Source organism: Aspergillus sydowii (genome assembly GCF_001890705.1).
Source record: "Aspergillus sydowii CBS 593.65 unplaced genomic scaffold ASPSYscaffold_12, whole genome shotgun sequence".
Classification (NCBI taxonomy): Eukaryota; Fungi; Ascomycota; class Eurotiomycetes; order Eurotiales; family Aspergillaceae; genus Aspergillus; species Aspergillus sydowii.
The window spans coordinates 285,749-305,460 of NW_024467870.1; the positions used below are offsets into that span (position 1 = coordinate 285,749).

General features: G+C 53.0%; 9 protein-coding genes across 9 annotated transcripts; 6 read left to right on the forward strand and 3 right to left on the reverse strand.

The window, feature by feature from the left end:
- Positions 1–493: 493 nt before the first annotated feature.
- ASPSYDRAFT_60772 (cytochrome P450) lies at positions 494–2,411 on the forward strand (the record flags this gene model as incomplete). The annotated part of the gene is made up of 5 exons (XM_040849899.1): positions 494–935; positions 988–1,179; positions 1,233–1,567; positions 1,640–2,174; positions 2,227–2,411. The coding sequence occupies 5 exons, from the start codon at positions 494–496 to the stop codon at positions 2,409–2,411; spliced, it is 1,689 nt and encodes a 562-aa protein (XP_040698818.1).
- On the reverse strand, positions 2,407–5,039 carry ASPSYDRAFT_438328 (Zn(II)2Cys6 transcription factor). Its single transcript, XM_040846743.1, has 7 exons — positions 4,792–5,039; positions 3,992–4,744; positions 3,863–3,926; positions 3,621–3,807; positions 3,382–3,562; positions 3,174–3,323; positions 2,407–3,109 (listed from the first exon to the last, which is right to left on the reverse strand). The coding sequence occupies exons 1-7, from the start codon at positions 4,929–4,931 to the stop codon at positions 2,620–2,622; spliced, it is 1,965 nt and encodes a 654-aa protein (XP_040698819.1). The 5' UTR covers positions 4,932–5,039; the 3' UTR covers positions 2,407–2,619.
- A 175-nt stretch (positions 5,040–5,214) lies between these two features.
- ASPSYDRAFT_159419 (acyl-CoA dehydrogenase family protein) lies at positions 5,215–6,468 on the forward strand (the record flags this gene model as incomplete). Its single annotated transcript, XM_040842823.1, has 2 exons — positions 5,215–5,410; positions 5,459–6,468. The coding sequence occupies 2 exons, from the start codon at positions 5,215–5,217 to the stop codon at positions 6,466–6,468; spliced, it is 1,206 nt and encodes a 401-aa protein (XP_040698820.1).
- A 312-nt stretch (positions 6,469–6,780) lies between these two features.
- Positions 6,781–8,319, forward strand: ASPSYDRAFT_34826 (uncharacterized protein; the record flags this gene model as incomplete). Its single annotated transcript, XM_040845285.1, has 1 exon — positions 6,781–8,319. The coding sequence occupies one exon, from the start codon at positions 6,781–6,783 to the stop codon at positions 8,317–8,319; it is 1,539 nt and encodes a 512-aa protein (XP_040698821.1).
- A 1,484-nt stretch (positions 8,320–9,803) lies between these two features.
- On the forward strand, positions 9,804–11,675 carry ASPSYDRAFT_209188 (uncharacterized protein; the record flags this gene model as incomplete). Its single annotated transcript, XM_040843957.1, has 2 exons — positions 9,804–10,435; positions 10,493–11,675. The coding sequence occupies 2 exons, from the start codon at positions 9,804–9,806 to the stop codon at positions 11,592–11,594; spliced, it is 1,734 nt and encodes a 577-aa protein (XP_040698822.1). The 3' UTR covers positions 11,595–11,675.
- Positions 11,676–12,330: 655 nt separating this feature from the next.
- On the reverse strand, positions 12,331–13,260 carry ASPSYDRAFT_93041 (uncharacterized protein; the record flags this gene model as incomplete). Its single annotated transcript, XM_040852774.1, has 1 exon — positions 12,331–13,260. The coding sequence occupies one exon, from the start codon at positions 13,258–13,260 to the stop codon at positions 12,331–12,333; it is 930 nt and encodes a 309-aa protein (XP_040698823.1).
- Positions 13,261–13,645: 385 nt separating this feature from the next.
- Positions 13,646–16,152, forward strand: ASPSYDRAFT_438458 (Zn(II)2Cys6 transcription factor). The gene is made up of 5 exons (XM_040846747.1): positions 13,646–13,881; positions 13,942–14,020; positions 14,100–15,305; positions 15,358–15,593; positions 15,652–16,152. Exons 1-5 carry the CDS (start codon positions 13,710–13,712, stop codon positions 16,101–16,103), a joined length of 2,145 nt encoding a protein of 714 aa, XP_040698824.1. The 5' UTR covers positions 13,646–13,709; the 3' UTR covers positions 16,104–16,152.
- ASPSYDRAFT_49159 (uncharacterized protein) lies at positions 16,105–18,259 on the reverse strand. Its single transcript, XM_040847787.1, has one exon. It carries the CDS (start codon positions 17,939–17,941, stop codon positions 16,202–16,204), a length of 1,740 nt encoding a protein of 579 aa, XP_040698825.1. The 5' UTR covers positions 17,942–18,259; the 3' UTR covers positions 16,105–16,201.
- Positions 18,260–18,539: 280 nt separating this feature from the next.
- Positions 18,540–19,613, forward strand: ASPSYDRAFT_34831 (uncharacterized protein; the record flags this gene model as incomplete). The annotated part of the gene is made up of 3 exons (XM_040845286.1): positions 18,540–18,803; positions 18,869–19,253; positions 19,306–19,613. The coding sequence occupies 3 exons, from the start codon at positions 18,540–18,542 to the stop codon at positions 19,611–19,613; spliced, it is 957 nt and encodes a 318-aa protein (XP_040698826.1).
- Positions 19,614–19,712: the final 99 nt, after the last annotated feature.

The window sequence follows — 19,712 nt, forward strand, 5'->3', positions numbered from 1 at the left end:
ACTGGGATCGAAATCCCACCAGATCAGGCCCAAATATGGCTCAAATCTGTTCAACCCTCTGCAGACAAGGTGCTGTTTTCGATTTATGAAGGACTCGCCTGGGACGAATCCTTCATCGGTTTGACAAATCCAGCGAACCAGTCATGGCCGGCTCCAAATGTCTTCCATCTCAAATTGTGGATAATCGCTTTCCGAGAGGAACAGACGATCTCAATGCGGCTTCCCGTCCGAAGGGGTGCTCTATTTCCATTGGGCCATCGTGACAGCTGTGGCTCTTCCACCGGACGCTCCGCGGGCCGTCTGGGGGCCGTTGCGATAGCTTGGCCATTGAAAGCTTCGTCGATGGAGCAGCCTAATGCACGCCCACTGCGCCGCCACTGATTATCAAACAAACAGCTTTGTTGGGCCAGAAGTTCTTAACAATCACAAGGGCAAGGCTTTTTTCTTTTTCCAACGCCCCTTTCGCGAAACCAGTTCCACCACACAGCGCGCCATGGTTTCGTTCCTCTCGATNGAGGCTCTCCAGCAGGCTCTGAGTACGGATATCCACAGCCTGATACTCTCAGCTGCGACGCTGGGTGTTTTATCTCACGTCTCACTTTTCCGAAGTTTGCCTGTGGAGGAACACCTGTACCCTCTTCTCGGTTTCTACGCAGCAGCAGTGATCGCAGTAGCAGTCGCCTACCTATCACTGACCCAATTTACCGCATTGCAGGCCCTTTTCCGGGTAGGATGCATCGCATGGGCATTTAATACCGGTCTCGCATCAAGCATCGCGATCTACCGACTGTTCTTCCACCGGTTACGCGCCTTCCCTGGGCCATGGCTGTCGAAGCTCTCTCGGTTCTACGATGCGTATCTGGCCGGCAGGAACGTGCAGTATAATGTTGAGATTGCGAGGCTGCATGAGGAATATGGGGACTTTATCAGAACTGGTACGTTAGCATTAAGGTGTTGCTGTAAGTGCCCGTCATTAACAGTTATAAGGACCGCGAGAGATATGCATCGTTCGGAAATCCGCTGTCCCTCTGCTCCTATCACCCCAGTCGAAATGCGGAAAGTCGACTTTCTATGCCCAGGCGCAGACAGAGTCGAAATACTGCTCTGTCCATCATACCCGGGACTTCGATGACCATCGCAGACGGCGCAAGGCGTGGGATCGCGGGTTCAGTATGAAAGGTTAGTTGCTCTATATCACTCTCCCCGGAATGGAGTATGCTGACGCAGTGCAGCCCTGGCGGGATACGAGCCAAACATCTCCGGCAAAGTAGATCTCCTAATCTCGCATATCGAAAAGAACCAGGGCAGCCCAATCGATGCGACCAGCTGGTCCATGTTCCTCAGCTTCGACATCATGGGCAACGTCGGCTTCGGCAAGGAATTTAACAATCTGTCTACAGGCGTTGAACATCCGGGAATTAAAGCTGTTCACGACCACATGGCGATATTAGGGACAATGGGCCATATCCCTTGGCTTCTGAATATCATCAGCCATCTCCCCGGCGCGACTTCAGCGATGGCGGAATTCTTCAAGTGGTGCGAGGACGAGGTTGTGCAGAAGCACCAGGTTTGTCATGACCTTAACAAGTATCAGCATCGGCAATCGGCAGATATAATACTGACCGTATACTGGATGTAGAACTGGGACATCAATGAATACCCACGAGATGTAGTCTCCTGGCTTCTGAAAGCGTACGTCGAAAAGGACGTATCGGCCGCACCCACTGCCAATGCACTCCATGAAGATTCCCGAGCAGTGCTTGTCGCGGGCAGCGAGACCACAGCTACAACTCTGGCGTCAATACTATACTACCTGTGCAAGCATCCCTCTGTCCTAGCTAAACTGCAGCGCCTGCTGGACGAAGCCATGCCAGGCGGGTGGACGGAGTGGACGTATGAGAAAATAAAATCCCTCAGCTACCTGGAAGATATCATCAACGAGACACTGAGGCTAAGGCCAGCTGTTTTGACGGGTGGATATCGCGTTACACCGCCGGAGGGAATGCAGGTTGACGAGGTTTATATTCCTGGGGATGTGAATATATTTGTGCCGACGCAGTTGATTCAGACGGATGAGAGGTATTATCTGAAGGCAAAAGAGTTTGTTCCTGAGAGGTGGAATGAGAAGAAGGAGATGATCCATGAGGGTGCTCCATACTTTCCCTTCTTATACGGTGAGTCGGAGAAGACCTGACGAGTATCTCGAACTAATTTCTGATTACTTAGGCCCGTATATCTGTCCTGGAAAGCATCTTGCTCTTATGAGTCTCCGTATTTCAGTTTCGAAACTAGCTCAGCGATATAATATCAGCTTCGCGCCAGGTGAAACCGGAGAACTGTTTGAGACGAAGACTTTGGATACATTTACCACTACGCTGCCACCACTCAATGTTCAGTTTTCGCCTCGGTGACTGCTCTAAACACGTTGAATTGTTGAATAGTCATATAGAACAACGCAGCATGATAACCTGGAAAAAGAAATTTCACTGGGTAATTAAAATCTCCCAAATAACCGCCGCTCCATGTGGGCTACATATTACACCCAAAATATATATAGGGAGAAAACCAAGAAAACCACCCATCATACCATATCTCATAACGCATAACAACAAAACGAGGCTACAAAAATCGATACAAAAACTCCAAATTCTGCAAATTCAGGGCATCCGCCTCGTCCTCCCACGGCACCCATCCATACCAATCATCCGGCTGCGGAATCGGCGGCATCAACGTCTCAGCGCCAGCAGCGGAATCAGGCGCAAGACCAGAGTTATTATCCCCATCAGTGCCTGGAACTGCAGGAGTAATATTCCTATTCCCTCCCTGTATGCCTGACCCCGCCTGCGCATCCGCCACTACAGACCCAGACGCGGTTGCAGCTGCAGTGTGCTCTCCCTGCCCCGTTAACCCCAACACCTCAGCCGTGCGATCATCCAGCCCCTTGAAGAAAAGATGCAAGACCCAGTTCTCCAGATCCCATGACTTCTGCAGTTCCTCGAGACTGAGCAGGCAGAGTCGGGCGCGGTGTTCGGCGAGGGTGCGTGTTGTTCCTGAGGAGCGGCGGTGGTGGATTGTGTGGATGCAGAGGGTTGTAAAGGAGTGGGTTATTCTGTCGATATAATTAGCAGTTGACACCTATATGGATGGTGAATAGGGTGCAGGGAGCAGGGTACAAATGAGTCGGGGCATGCTGGATTAAATGCGCTGAGAGCAAGTCCTCCATAATCCGGGTACTCTTCGTTGCGGCATCGAGGGCGATCTGACCGTCGTCGTGGGGGGTCGGATTGAGGAAGACGCGGCGGTAAAGTAGGATATAGAGGTTTCTACCAGTATACTATCAGTAGCTGCAGTGAAGTAGGTTCTTTGTTAGTTCATACGCACTGGTATGTCATATGAAGCAACCCCTTCAGAAACAACGACACCGGGTCAATAACGACACTCCCCCAGCGCAACTCAACAGGGAGTTGCGACTCCCAGAGATAAAGCTGCTCATTGAGTGCGTTCCTCGTGGCGAGGTCCGGTTTCTGGTGGTGGAGATACTGCGTTGAGACAATCGTTCGCACTGCCGACACATTAGCAGCCATCCCACGCTGCCATCCATGGGAATAGTAGCAACGCACGCAATCTCGCCAATTTGGCCATCTCAACCGGATACACTAAATCCTGCGGCCTCTGGTGCCCGAATACATCGTCGTCAACGCTCTCATCCTCAAGTACATCATCGGGCTGCAACATCTCCACGTCGCCATCCTCGTCGCGAATCCGAGGCGGGAGACCCAGTGCTGCGGCGCTTTGCTGGTCGCGCGTCTATACATATCAACACTGGACAGAGCATAGGTAAGGTGCTTTAGATGGGACTTACATATAAAGCCCACCAGATCCTCTTCCACAACCGTCTTTCCTTGGGTGGGTGTGCGAATTTCGACCTACACCGTTAGCACCTCAGCCACGCAGTGTAAAAGACAGCAAGTAACAAGGATAGGAAGCATACATCATGTGCATCCCCCTCTTCTGCGCAAGAGAAACAGCAATACTCAACCAAAAGCGCACATCGCGCTCCTCACCAGGCCCGCCACGCCACGAACTAAGCATGAAGAGCGCCTGGAGCTTCACAATGGGATTCGACTCCGCGTCCGCATCATAGATGGCCCTTGCACGGGAATAGAAGAGGAATTTCGCGCGGTACCGGACTGGAAATTCCGTTCTTGCGAATGTCTCGTCGTCGCAGAGCGAGACGCCGATGAAGAGCATTGCCTGGAGGAGGAGGGGCGGGATACCGTTTACACCGGCCTGTGCCTTTGCGCGGCATATTGCGACGCGGTCGACGATGGGGAAGCATGGGTGGAACCAGGTGAAGTACGCCTTTAGCAGGGAATTGACGGTTTCCTCTGGCGGGAAGGAGAGGGAGCCGTTTGATTCGAGCTGGGCGGCTTGTTGGACTTGGTGCAGGCGGACTGCTTCGTCGCGGGTGCTTGTTGGCAGAAGGCGAGGGGGCAGGGGGTAGTGGAGTCTTGGATGGCGGGGGTCCATGACTGTCGTGAGAGGGCTGGACTCGCCGAGGAAGACGGTTGGCTCGGTGATTTTGTGTCTGTCATGGTGAGGATGGGATTGTATAGGGTTTGTGTCTGGGGATGGCATGTGAGGATCGGCTGGTGGGGATGGGCCTGTAGATGAGCCTGGAGGGACAGTTGGAGCTGCAGCTGGAGCTGGAGTTATTTGCGACTTGGCTTTCTTGCGCGGGTATCTGCATGGGTTAGCTGGCTATCTATCCAGCAGGACAGTGAAGCATACTTCCCCCGGCGCGAGACACCGAGCTCACAGGCGACTTCCTGCGCGATGCAGTTGGAGCACGGGCGCTGCTGCAGCACATCGCAGCGGATGCGGCGGCGATGGCAGTGGACACAAGCCTGTTTTGCGCGTCGGAGCGGCATTTCCAATATCCAATATCCAAGTTAACGAGAGCAGGGAGCCGACTGTGCTGCGGCGAGATGGCTTTTCAGGATGTGGTGTGGTTGGTGGCGTTCGGCTACTCGGTTGTATGTCGGTTATATGCGATCGTTTATGCGACCGTTTATATGCGGGGACTATTTCACCCATTTATTCCACTCCCCTTCCCATTCAATTTGAATTTACATACAGACAAGCACCATGTTTCGCTCGCGGGTCCTTGGTCACTCTCGCAGGCTCTTCTCCAGCACCGCCCATCGGCCCATTATGGACCTGACGGGCTTCAGCGAGAACCAGTTGACCGTGCGCGACGCCATCGGCAGCATCTGCGCCAACTTCCCCAACACTTACTGGCAGGAATGCGACCAGCAGGAGCGCGATCCAAGGGAGTTCCACGCGGCGTTGGCCAGGGACGGATGGCTAGGGATAGCTTTGCCGGAAGAGAATGGAGGAGCTGGACTTGGTAGGCCACTTCTTCAAAGCGAATATTGTATAGCGCTAATGAATGTAGGAATCTCCGAGGCAACCATGATGATGCAGACAATCACACAGTCCGGCGCAGGAATGGCCGGGGCCCAGTCGATCCACGCCAACGTCTACGCGACACAACCGCTGGCCAAATTCGGCACCAAAGAGCAGGTCAACGAGGTCGTGCCGAATATCATCAACGGCAAATGGCGGACCTGCTTCGGCGTCACCGAGCCCAACACCGGGCTGGAAACACTCAAGCTGCAGACGCGCGCGACGCTCAACACCGCAGGAACGCACTACTCGGTCACCGGGCAGAAGATCTGGATTACGTGCGCGCAGGTCGCATCCAAGATGATCCTGCTGGCGCGCACAACGCCGCTCGAGGAGGTAGCCAAGCCGACGCAGGGGCTGTCCATGTTCTGCATCGACATTGACAAGACGAATCCCGGGCTGGAACTCAAAAAAATCAAGAAGATGGGCGGACGGGCCGTTGACGCGAACGAGGTGTTCTTCGACAAGTACGAGGTGCCTGCGTCGACGCTGATCGGGGGCGAGAACGAGGGCTTCCGGATGATTCTGCACGGGATGAACGCTGAGCGCTGTCTGCTGGCCGGAGAGGCATTAGGGCTGGGCTATGTCGCACTCGAACGGGCTGCAGAGTACGCGAACCAGCGACAGGTCTTCGGTCGCAAGATCGGACAGAACCAGGCCATTGCGCATCCGCTGGCTGATGTTTACATGAAGCTGGAGGCGGCCAAGCTGGCGACGTACCATGCGGCGAGACTGTATGACGCGTCCAGGACAGACGAGTCGATCCCGGTGCACTCGGTCGGTGTTGCGGCCAACAGCGCAAAGTATCTGGCAGCTGAGGCGGCGTTTACTGCGTGTGAGCGAGCTGTCTTGACGCACGGAGGGATGGGATATGCCATGGAGTACGATGTCGAGCGGTGGCTGCGAGAGTGTCTGGTGCCTCGCATTGCGCCGGTCAGTCGCGAGATGATCCTTAACTATGTCAGTGAGAAGGTGCTTGGGCTGCCACGGAGTTATTAGATTCAGCAGAGCAATAGAGAAGAAGTGTACAATCTATAAATATCCTGATCTCGTGTTCAGCCGTTGGTTCGTGTTGGAGCCTCGAGGGGCAATTCTTGGCTGTAGATCCTTCGCTGCATTCTCCAACTTCACTTCTGCATCTTGAAGATTAATTTGAACATTCGAAAATTAAATAGTAACAATGCGCCAAAGGAAACCTCATCGCAAGTCCCGCGGGGGCTGCCTCACCTGCAAGTAGGTCCTCCGTATCTTTCTATACTGCGTGTCCTGACCAGCAGGAAACGCCGCGTCAAATGCGACGAGCAGCAGCCGATGTGCCAGCGTTGTGTGCGCGCGGGCTGGTCGTGCTCGTGGGACCCTGAAACTGAAGCTATCCCCAGCGCTGTGCCCTCGCGCATCTTCCACACCCAGCGCGAGACTCGCTTCTTCGACTTCTTCCGCGCCAACACCATCGCCGACCTGTCCGGCTGGGCCTCCTCGTACTTCTGGCAGCGCCTCGTCCTGCAGATGGCCCACTCCGAGCTGGCCCCTCGTCGCGCTGTGATCGCTCTAGGGGCCCTGCACTCGGACGGCGTCAACTCGCCGCATGTTCTGCGCTACTACGGGGAAGCCCTGACGACTCTGCGCCAGCTGCTCACCCAGTCCCACTCGCCGACGGGGATGGTCTCCATCGACGTCTGCCTAGCGACCTGCCTGCTGCTGTCTATATTTGAAGTCGCGCGCAGGGACTACGACGCAGCGCAGATCCACTACACACAGGGAGTGCAGCTGCTCAAACAGCACAGCCAGACGCAGACCCAAACTCAACACCGTTACCAGCTCGCCTTTTACGAACGCACCCTCCTCGCCCAGTTCTCGCACCTGGAAACCCTCATCATCTCATTCCTCACCAGCCGCCCAGGCTACCACCAAGACGCCATCTTCGTCGAATACAACATCACCCAGCTCGCCATCCCATCATGCTTCCCCTCCATCCCCGAAGCCCACGAGTCCTTCATCCGCCTACTACACAGCATCCAGAATCGCGCCACCCGCGCAGCCAACACCCTCGCCTTTGCAAGTCCAGACTCCGTCCCCGACGACGACGGCATCTTTCCCCACCGCGAGACCTACTCCGCATCCATGCGCCAGGCTGCTGCCCTCCGCGCGGTGAATCAGGAGTCTCTCCTCGGTCTCACCCGGTGGAGCGCAGCATTCTACGCCTGCATTGCATCCACTCAGAACCCCTCCCTCGCGGACCGCCGCGTCATCGCCCTGCTTAAGGGTATCTCGACGATGCTGTACATCCGGTGCTCAAGGGACCCGGCACTAGGCCAGATGGCAGCGGATGCGTTTCTGCCGGAGTATGAGTTTGCAATGACCCAATTTGAGACTGCGGTGGATCTTGCTTGGGAGGAGCGGACGTCGTCACCATCATCATCAGCAGCATCATCATCTTCTTCTTCGCCTAGTCCGACGTCCGATAGTATCACGACCAACCAGTCACGGCCATCAAAATCAAAACCAGCAGTAACTCCCCTCTTCTCCCTCTGCACAGGAATACTAAACCACGTCTACGCCCTCCACGAAGCCTGCCGAGACGCTCGAATCCGACGGCGCGGACTAGCCGTGCTAGAGCGGATGCCATACCAGGAGGGCCTGTGGACCGGCGAAAAGGCGAGCCGGGTCGTCGGGGCGATTGGGCAGTTTGAAGAGCGCAATCGTGTTCCCGGTGTTGAGGGAGTCGAGGGGATCAAGAAGGAGGATCGCGTTGTCGGTGTGAATTTCCACTATTATCCGGATCGGTTTAAGATTATTGCTGATTGGGAGCGGGGGAGGAGGGAGGTTGGGTGGGTTATGGTGGAGTTGTGAGTCGGGTCTATACCCACGTAGCTAGATATGTATTGTATTTCTATCTTGTCGTCCCGTTTGGGAGATGTCCTGGAGAACTTAGGGACAGATGGGGTGACTGACTGTCTCGGCGATATCAGTCTGAGTCTGAGTTTCAGCTTCTAGCGGTTACCAAAGATGAGCACCTCCCGTCAGTCGGCAAGAGAAAGAGCACTTTGTGACTCAAGATATCGCCAGTGCTCGATATGGATAGGGATCTGCCAGCGGCGACTCTTCCTCTCCTAACGAACACTCCGGAGACAGATCGGCGGTTCCACCGTGATGATAGCAGATGCTAGGACCTTCAATGGTCAAGCCAAAGAGGGACCAGATCACATGAAGAATGGGTTAGCAGTCGATGTGGGTGCTATATGAAAGGAGTTGTCTAATAACCGTTGATATCGGAATATTCCTCTGTTTGTGGGCAGCGGGCCTACCATTCAAGCAGTGCATTGCTGCCTACTGTTATTAAATTTAGATAATAAATTTTTTTTTTTTTTTTTTTTTTTTACCTTTCTTTTTACGAGACTTTAATTCAATGTCAATGATTTTAATTGTCATGCTGGTGGTGTCCATTTCGCCGTTATATATAATGGCATCAGCAGTCTGCACGATAAATGCTACCACGAGAATACATGATGTCGCTTCCTCGTCTGACTGGGTTATCTTAAAGGCTAATAGTACAGACACCTAGACTACTTAGCATAAGCACCAACCCTTTACCCACCACCCTCTGACTCGTCTTGACCGCTTCGCAACCTCGCATATGTGGCCGTCAAGGTAGCAGTTCATACAGGGAACCCCGAATGGCCACATCGCATCGCACCTTGCGCTTCTGGCATTTCGCACANGCATGACTGGCACGCCTAGATACCCTTCTGCCAAGCAAAGCATCTGACAAGTTTTCGGGGCCCATTAGGCGTATGCAGACGTGGGAAGAAGTATGAGACCGGGGTCGGAAGTCCTACAACTGGGTAGGAGGAATATCATGCGAAACGCTGAGCCGCAAAGAGTATCAAGTACGTAGCCAAAACTGCGCACTAAGACGCATCTCTGGGGTACATCCATTCAAGGCAGAGTCCGAGCATTCCTGTCTGGTCTACTGCCTTTCGAGCCCGAGCCTAAACCCGAACCATCTTCGGCTTGTTCTCCTCCAGCCAACAAGCACTTCGAGCATCGGAATGCAGCAACATTGTCCCAGCGGCTAATGTTCACTGTCATGGTCAACCCCGCATCCAGATCCCGGTCTTTCTGATGTCTGGGGTTTCTCATACGACCCGCTTTTCCGAAGACGATGCGCCACGCCCGCATTCCCAAGTAACGGAGTAAACGCGAGATATAGTGGTCGAAAGACTCACCGAGCTTCTATAAAGCTCTTACTTGCCTTTCCTTCGTACAGTACCAGCAACTTTGCCCGTTCAGGAACTAAATCAACCTCCCACGACATAAAATAGAGAATGCCTCCGATGAATGCCAAAGCTGCCAGTGAAAGCAGACGCCTGCCCAAAGGAAATGTGATTATCGCAGGAGGCGGACCGGTAGGACTACTGCTGGCACGGATATTGTCTTTCCACGGTGTCAGATCTACTTTGTTTGAACGTAACGAGACAACGACCAAGTGGCCTAAAATGGACCTGACGAATGCGCGATCGATGGAACTCTTCCGAAAGCTGGGTCTCGCCGATGGCCTACGCGAGCAAGGTGTTCCGGCCGATATTGATCAAAACGTCCTCATCTCCACTGGTTTGTCTGCAAACAGGCCACTCACCATGTGGGAGCTACCGGGTGTCGAAAAGCTGCGCCAACAGATTCGAGATATTAATGACGGATCTCAGCCATGTGAGCCATGGCAAAGAATTTCGCAGGTAGTTTTCGAGCGGTGGCTCAAGGAAATCTGTGACAAAGACCCTTTGATTGACCTTCACTATGGCTCCAAGGTAGAGTTTGTCAAAGAAGATGACCATGGCGTCAAAGTTCAAGTGACGGATACAGAGTCTGGAGTGTCTACGACTTGGATCTCTGACTATGTGGCCGGCTGCGACGGTGCCTCTAGTCGAGTCCGCAAATCGCTGGCAATTCCACTAGATGGAGGCCCAATGTGAGCACACTCCAACCTAACTTTCAATGTGGACGTCTATGGTAACACACCGTATAGTCCCTCATGCGCTTTGCTCGTCCATTTCAAGTCTCGCGATCTCGATCGTCTTTATAAACAGGGAAGATTCTGGCACATCTTCCTCCTTGGAGAGTCGGGAGGATTCGAGGGAGCAATTATATCCCAGAACGAAAAGGATATCTGGACCACACATCTTTTTATGCCTTTAGACGCCAACCCTGAGTATATCAGCTCGGAGGACGCTGTTTACCGGGTTCTCGGTGGTCTTTACGGGCCATACAAGGTCCAGATCGACGAGATTCTAGTACGTTCTGTCTGGAGACCCAACATTGCTGTTGCTCGTTCCTGGAAGAGCCCCCGAGGCCGCGTATACCTTGCAGGCGATTCTGTGCACCAGAACATTCCAACTGGTGGCTATGGCATGAATATGGGTATTGGAGATGCCTTTGACCTTGGCTGGAAGCTTGCCGCCGTGATCAACGGCAGCGGAGGTCCTGGTCTCCTCGAATCCTACGAGCCCGAGCGCAAGCCCGTCGCCCAACACAGCGTGGAGCACTCAGGAGTCCACTTCCAAGTCCATAACGAGCTTAAACAGTTCTTAAATGCCGGCGACCCCCGCCAGGTCGACGAGGATACCGACGAGGCCCGCGCCCTGCGACTCAAAATCCATGAGTACTACCAGACTCACGATGGGGAGAACAAAGATTTAGGCATCGAGATGGGCTATCGTTACAGCTCTCCCGTGATCCTTTGCCACGAAGACACTGCTGCTGAACCGCCGTTCGATCCCCGCCGTTACATCCCCAGCTCATGGCCTGGTGGTCGCTCTCCGCACTTGTTTCTTTCCGACGGGAGAGCCATTTTCGACACCTTTGGTGATGAATGGACCCTCCTCGTCTTCGTTAGCCAGGACGTGGGACAAGGTCTTATGGCTCAAGTTGCAGATGCGATGTCTGTGCCACTAGTCCAGGTCGACCTCTCTCAGGAGGACCGAGCTAAAGTTCTGTATGAACGCAATCTCATTTTGATAAGACCAGACCACCATGTTTCCTGGCGGGTGGACGGGTTAAACTCTGTACAGGACGCGCAGAAGATCCTTGGGGTCGTTACTGGCAAGGCCGACGCAGTTCGAAGGTTTTAGTCTAGATAAAATGGCAGCATTCCAACAGTAGTCGCGCTTCTACTCCGGACGCTAATACATTAGCAAAGTCCAGAATCCACTGGTTCGCGCTTATATCTAATGAATTTCTCGCCTTCATTCCTCGTAGCTCAACCGATAAAAAAGGCCGCCAACGCAGTCCATAGGATGGTATGGGAGTAGATGTTACTGCACTTATCCAATAAGTCTCTGACACTGGCATCGGATGATAGAATGATCCACGCGCGTTCAGAGCATCAGTGAGTATATTGGTCTAAGAATATTAGCGGTCGCATACACCCTGCTATCTTTGCTTGATCATACCCGTACTCCTCGGCCCATTTCTGAAACTGCAAGTGCGGCCTGTCTTTGGGGATCTAGAAAGGTTAGAATAGCTGTTTTGGTTTTGAAAATACTGTTGGTTCCTGCTGCCTACCAAATGGAGATTGCTTAACAGGGGTATAGTTGGTTATTAAGATATAGATATCTTCTATTTATAGAATATAGAGTCTACTATTATTGGATTTAGACTTCTTTTTTACTGGAATATATTACTTACTTAATTTAATTATACTAACTTTAATTATTGTAGTGATGATATCTATTTTACCATTACATATAACAGCATCAGCAGTTTACACTCTGTTTATAACTTGAGAGAGGATACTTAGTAAATGATGTCGCTTCTTTATTTGATCGGGGAATTTGTCTATCGGTAATAATACAAACGCTAAAAGGTCTACTCAACATAAGCTATTCCAGTGACTGCACCACCAATATCAGGGATGATTGTGGTCTTGCAGCTCCCATCCAGGTTGGAACTATACAACGAACCCCCCAGATCCCCAAAGAACATGCGCCCATTCTTCAAGTCCAGCGCAATCCCAATGCCTTCATGCAGCTTGCGAACCAGAATCTCCGGACGCGCCTTCGTGTCAACAACCTCGTCAATCCCAACCACATTTACCGAGTTGCCATACGGCGGATCCCCCCGATCCGTCCAGTACAGTTTCCGCTGCTCATGATCCAGCTCGAGATCAATCGGCTCCGGCAAACCCTCCTTAACAAGCTCCACATCCGATCTCGACTCCGCAGTCTCGCCCTCCCTCAACTCAATCCCCATCTTGAATATCCTCCCCCCATTCCCCTTCGACGGCCCCTTTTGCGTCCAAAAGATCTGTCCCCCCTCCTCATCAACCGCAACCCCAACACACCAATCCTCAACCCTCCTCTCCTGCACATCCCCCGCCACATAAAGAACCTCAACATCGCCCCCATCCATATCCGCCCTCATCACTCTCATGCCCTCCCGATCAGACCAATACAACTTCCGGCTCCCCCTCGCAATGGTGAGTTGTTTCGGCGTATGCGTATACCCCTTCGGCACGACCGTAACGATATTCGTGCCCTCCAGGTCACACCGCTGAATAGACCCATCGTTCGCAGACGGAATCCCCATGTTCGTCCAGTAGATGTGCCCGGCCTCGTTGTCGATGGCGATCCCGTCTGGCAGGCTCCGGATGTTGGTGATTAGTTCTCGGAAGCCGGAGCCGTCGGGATGGCATGTTAGGATGCGGCCGTGCAGGGCAGGCGTTGAGATCCCGACGTCGAGGAAGTAGAGTCGGCCTTGGCCTTGCTTTGAGGTATTGGGTGTTGATGGTGGGAGCATTATGTGTGTATTATGATTATAAAATATGATGTGGTGGTAGAGTAGTAGAGTAGTAAAGTAGTAACGTAGTATAGTGAGACTTAGGATATCAAGTCGGTTAGGAAGGGCCTGCAGTCTTAAGTATAAGACTACAGGTTGCAGACCCGATCAACCCATTCGGCACAGAGAACCCGAGTCGGCATGCCTATTCCCTGACCGAATCTGCATAGAAACTTCTACTGTGTATACGACCCGCATTCCCAATCCGTCTTCCGAGCCACGGAAGCATCTGAAAAGGGAGTGTTCGGAATGACATAATCAGGTATTTTCGGCCAAACATCGGAGCGGAATCGGACCCACCGTTAGTGTCGGAATCTGTTCGGAGTGTCCGATTCTCAATGCAGCAGTCTTGCCACCTTCCGTCTCTGCCAGTCGCTCAACGCCCAGTGGCTACTGGTTAAGCCAGCAAGATGATGTTCTCCTTCCGCGCTGGGAGCGCTTCGGCGTCTCCACAGTCGGAGCATTTATCCAGAGCTGGAGCTGGAGCTGGAGACCAGGAACCCAGACCCAAGCGGGCCAAGATCAGCATTGCCTGTAATGTATGCAAGGCGCGAAAGACCAAGTGTGATGGTGTCAGGCCGGGTAAGCTCAATTTCCAAGTGTTATGGTTCGTTTGGTCTAATGTTTGTGCTGGCACTGTAGTATGCGGTCCCTGCGCGAAGAGAAGGCAGGGTTCGCAGATTTGCAGGTACAGGGAGGAGGAGGCTCCGTCTGGTGCGAAGTAAGTCATTAGCTGAGGCACAAGGTTTAACGGCTTCATACTGGAGCTATCTGCCTAGTTCATCGCTTATTGTTGATAGCTCCAGTTCTACCCCGGACAAGCGGGTAAACACCAACACTCCGCAATCGCAGCAAGTATTTAGAACCCCATCACAAAACCATATCGAATACAACCGGCCTAGATCTCACAGCCCGATCGTACCCAGCGGAAGTCTGTTCGGCGCCTCTAGTGGAGCACAAATGTTACACGATTCCAGAAACGAGTCAGCGACAAGCGGGTTCGAGAAGGGAGAGCAACGAAGTCGAGTTCAGCCCAAGCCTCTCAAAGAGCTCCCGAGGCTCCAGAAACGAGGGACCAAGACAGAACCGTCGGATGTTCAGTTTGCGATTCCCCCGCGGAAAGTAGCAGACCATTTGCTCAACTTGTACTGGGACTTTGTCGACAGCGCTTACCCCTGGCTGGACCGGGCTTCTATCGAGAAGGCGTACGAGACGCTGTGGTCCAAGGACGGCGAGGCCGAACTGGCAATGGACGAGAGGGCGCTGCATTGTATCCTGAATCTCATGTTCGCGACATCCTGCGTTGCGTCCCAGGGCGAGCCGCCTCTCTCACGGTATCAATCCTCCGTTGTCTTTTTCGACCGAGCGCAGGAGTTGATGTCGTACGGGTTGATGGAGATTTACAGCTTCGAGATTATCCAGATCTTACTCCTGACGGCGGTGTATCTACAGCACGACAAGGTGCCCCAGAAGTGCTTCCGCAACATCGCAACGGCGATCCATATCGCACAGGAATTAGGTCTTCATGTCCCCGAAACGACCGAGGCCATTAGTGACCCACGCGAGCGAGATCTCGCACGCCAGGTCTGGAACGGCTGCGTTATCATGGACCGGATCTGTGCTATGACATTTGGATGCGCGCTTAAGGTTCCTCAATCGCTTGCGAAGCAGGGCCTGAGTTCACTAATGCTGAACTCGATGGAGGCAAGCAGAGATACTGAAAATGTTGCCCTGCCGTCCAAAGTCAATTTCTACATATCCTTTTGCCGACTGCACCATATCATCGGAGATGTCTTGGATATCTTCTATATCTCCCGCGATGACACTCCGAGGAAAGACGGAAATGCGTCTCCGTACTTTGATAAATTCGCAAGCCTATTTCGAATCGAGTCAGAGCTGAGTAACTGGGCTGCAAATTTACATCCATTCTTCCAGATGCCTTCGGATCTTGCAGACCCAACGCCGACGAAACATATAACCCGTGAGGCAAATGTACTCCGCGCCAGGTTAGTACTTCAACGAATCTGTATTCCCGAGACATCCAGCTGATGGAAAAAGATATTTGTCCGTCCGTCTCCTCCTCTTTAGACGTTTCCTACTACAAGACCAACAGACAAAGCCAACCTCAATACCTAGTCTATACGCCGACGACCCCCAGGTCATGCCCCGCGTCGTCCTCCACTGCCAGCTAAACTGCGCAAAAGCAGCCGGGGACATGATCGAGTTTATTGCGCGAAATCTACCAGAGCAAACACAAGCATACATATTACCGTCAAATTGGTATACCGTTTCTTGTAAGGAAATCATTTCCCACGGTTCAACTACATCAAGACATTTGGCTAACCTCAAAAGATGTGTACATGGCAGTAACTATCCTCCTAGCAGCCAAAACATCCCGGTCCAGACAACTAATGGAGAATCTATCCGCAACTCGCTTGAACAGCCTATTACACCTCGCGCGCGATATCCTCAAGGGCTACGAATCCCATACAACGCTAGCATCGCGATGTGGTTCTGTTTTGAAATTGATTGATGAGAATATTGACACCCGGCGAGGCGAATCCGCAACCGATAGCATTCCCGCGGTTGCATCAAGGCTTCCAGCAACGACGAATACTACCAATAATAGCAGTTTAGTGGTTCAACCAGACCAAAATATGGCCGGGCCAGAGGCTCAGGATAGCCTTGATAGTCTGGCTTGGGTTGATAACTATGCATTTGATTGGAATGACTGGCCTACGTTCTTTGCACAGCTGGATGGGGAGACTACTCCTGTTGAGGGTTGGGATGCAGGAATGACTTAGGTTTATGAAGAATAAATATTCAATGACTTTATGAAATGGCTGGCTATGCAAATAAATCTATAATACAAATCCATGTAAATCCGAATAGTAAGGTTAGTTTACAACCACTGGATCCCCTGTTCATGATAACAGTTCGGAACAGGAGCCGTCAACCACCTAGGCGTAGCACTCTCATCACTGAGTCTCGTCACAGGCTTAAGCAGATCCATAGAGCCCCAAGCACCCTCCTTATAGCTGGCCAGCAGCGACTCATCCCCACCAGCCTGGAAGTACTGAGGGAATACCCTCTTCCAACCATCCATAACAACCAGCAGAATCTCAATAACGAACTGCTCCGGCCCGATATGCCCCCACTTGAACAGCTCATTACTCTTCTGCACCACCTCCGGCGAGTAAAGCCCAATCTCGGGCTCCAGCGCAACCGCATCAGCCTTGACAAGCGAGCTCGTCACACGGTATGACCCTCCAGTACGGGCGCGGTCCCGCAACGCCATCAGTGCACCAAGCGCACCCACAAGACCAGTACTCATATCCGAGATCGGAAGAGGAGGGAGGATGCTCGTTCCGTCCTTGAATCCCAGAGAACGACCCATGACATACGAAGACCCAGACGCGGCGTCGCCAATTTGCTGCCACCCAGGGCGCTCATGGTAAGGCCCATCAGGACCGTAGCAGTTCTCCTCAACGTAGACAATACCCTTGCCCCTGTTTCCGGCCATCTCGAGGAGATCGTTGACGCCGAACCCCCTGCGCGCGATAGCGTTGGGCCGGAATCCCTGGACGAAGACATCGGCGTCGGCGATGAGTTCGCGCAGTCGGGCCTTGTCTTCTTCCTTGGCGAGGTCGATGTCGATGGTGCGTTTCCCAGCATTCAGCGTCAGTTGCAGGACATTCAGATCCGTCAACCGGCTGCAGTTGACGCGGATAACATCTGCGCCATAGGCCGCGAGCGTAGAACCAATGACTGGACCTGCAATGATCCGGACTAACTCGACGACCTTGACACCAGCCAGCGGGCGCTTGTCACCTTCAACCTTGGGAATCGGTGTCGGCGGCGTGGGAATCGCATGTGTCTGCTTCGAGTAGCCTACTAGCGGCTTCTCGTCGAGCCTCTTGCCCATTAGAGTATCTAACCACCCTTGCGGAGTGAAGCAGATACTTCCACAGAAACCGTTCTTGACGTTTAACATCTCGATTTCATCGGCCGTCCACTGCTCGACGTGCTTCGCGATGTACTCGTACGCCTCCTCGGGTGTTTTCGCGGGATACTCAGGGTCCATACCCATCGCCTTCAGAACGGGTGGCGCATCCAGCGATCCATGCAGCTGGTACCACACGCCCGGCGTCTTGGTCTTGTAGAGCGCCGTAGTGCGCTGGCGCATAGGCGTGGACATAAAGTTCCCCTCGAAATCGCGCTTGAAGAGCCCCTTCAACTCACCCGAACGCGTAATCTCGGACATATCCTTGCCCTCGATAGCAGCGGCAAAGATCGTTCCCAGCCAGATGGCCGCGTGGTCGGTGTTGACGCTGACCTGCTGGGTTTCAGCGGGCGTGCCGTCGCGGTCCTGTACGATTTCATGGGCGACGACTCCGCACATGGCGTGTAGGGCGGCGGCGATGAGGGGTGCTTTTGTTGGGCCTGGGATTACGGGGACGTCTGTGCCGCTGAATTTTACCGTCTCCCAGAGTTTCTTGTCCTGCGTGAAGCCCGGTGTGCCCTTGGCGATGTACTCGAAGATGCGGGTGGCATCTTGCGGAGCGGGCAGGAAGGTCTTGTCGGTGTATGTCCCGGGACCGTATATGTCTGTGCTTGGGACTGTTTCGTGGGCGGGTGCCATTGTGAGTGCCTACAGACAGAAAGTCGTATTCGGTGTCAAGATGGGTGTTATGTCGATGTTATGACAAAGTCGATGTAAGTCGAAGATGTAAATTGAAGTATGTTAGGCCGATGTTGAAGAATAAGGGTATAAAGTTTGGCAGATCGACATCATTTGAATGACAGCAGCCTTTATATCCCTCAACCGGAACGCTAAGTCTTTTAACGGTCCGGAGCTCTCCTTCCGATGACCAGACACGGCAACCCGGAAGACTGCAGATCGGCAAGCCGAGTATCGGAACCCTTGGACAGCGCCTAAGCAGGCAATTTTGCTCTTCCGCATATCCACCTTGGATGAATTATAGGCTATACCGAGGAAAAGCCGCGGGAAGATTGAAATGTGGAACCGCAAACTCTCGTGCCGTCAGGTGGATAGTGGGCTTGAAAGGTGGCGTGAGAGAAGGCGCGGACGTCATGACAACGCTTCCGACCGAGATATATCCCGATTGGGTATACAGCTGTCTCTTCCGAAATGCCATGGTTCTTGTATATAAGGCAGTCTTGAGAAGGTCGGGATCAGATCTGAGATCCATTCAACGCATACATAATCAATAAGCAGCATGGCTTCTCTACCCATCAGAACTATCGGTGTTATCGGCACTGGTGTCATCGGCTCCAGCTGGACGGCTCTCTTCCTATCCAAGGGCCTACGGGTGATCGTATCAGACCCAGCACCAGGCGCCGAAACAAAGCTCCGCGACTATCTGCACAAAAACTGCTCTTCAGTCCCAGCCGCCCGATCAAGTGTCGAGGCTTGTCTGCAGAACTACAAATTCGTCAAAGACATTGGCCCGCACCTTGGCGATGTCGACTTGATCCAAGAAGTACACCACCCCAACTTTAGCAATTGCGGGATTCGCGGTCGTTAACCATAATTTGTTTGTTCTAGAACGGTCCTGAGCGTCTCGACTTTAAACGCAGACTCTTCGCACAACTTGATGCCCAAACTCCATCACACGTTCTCATCGCCTCCTCATCCTCGGGCCTCCCCTCCTCGCAATTCATCACAGAATGCAAGAACAATCCAGCGCGTATTCTGATCGGACACCCATTCAACCCCCCACATCTGGTCCCGCTGGTTGAGATCGTGCCCCATCCAGGCACGAGCGAAGAATACGTCAACAAGGCACGTGAATTCTACTCCAGCCTCAACAAGGACCCTGTTGTTGTGAAGCAGGAGACGCCCGGGTTCATTGCCAATCGTCTGCAGGCGGCGGTTTGCGCCGAGGCATACAGTCTTATCTCGCGCGGTGTTGTCTCGGCTGAGGATCTAGGTTAGTCTTTGATCCCCTACATTATATAGTAGATCCTGCTAACACTTGCCAGACAAAACCATGACATCTGGGCTCGGTCTCCGCTGGGCGCTGTCCGGGCCGATCATTACGAATACGCTCGGAGGAGGAGGCAGCTTCTCGCATTTCGTGGACCACCTCGGCCCAGCATTAAAGACGTGGCTGGATGATATGGAGCAGCATAAGTTTGAGCTGGACTCGAAGGAGAAGACGGATGCGCTGAAGGAGAATGTCAACGAGTGGGTGTCACATGTTGACTTGCAAAAGGCCGAGAAGGAGCGCGATGAATTCCTGGGCGAGTTGCTGAGAAAGAAGCTGAACAAGGCCAACTGGAGGTCTTGACATTGTCTTTTCAGTGATGGAAATTGCATTTGGTGTTGGCGTGTTGGGGTATACCCTGTAATATCAGTTTAACTCAAGTGCATAGCAATGGATTTTCGC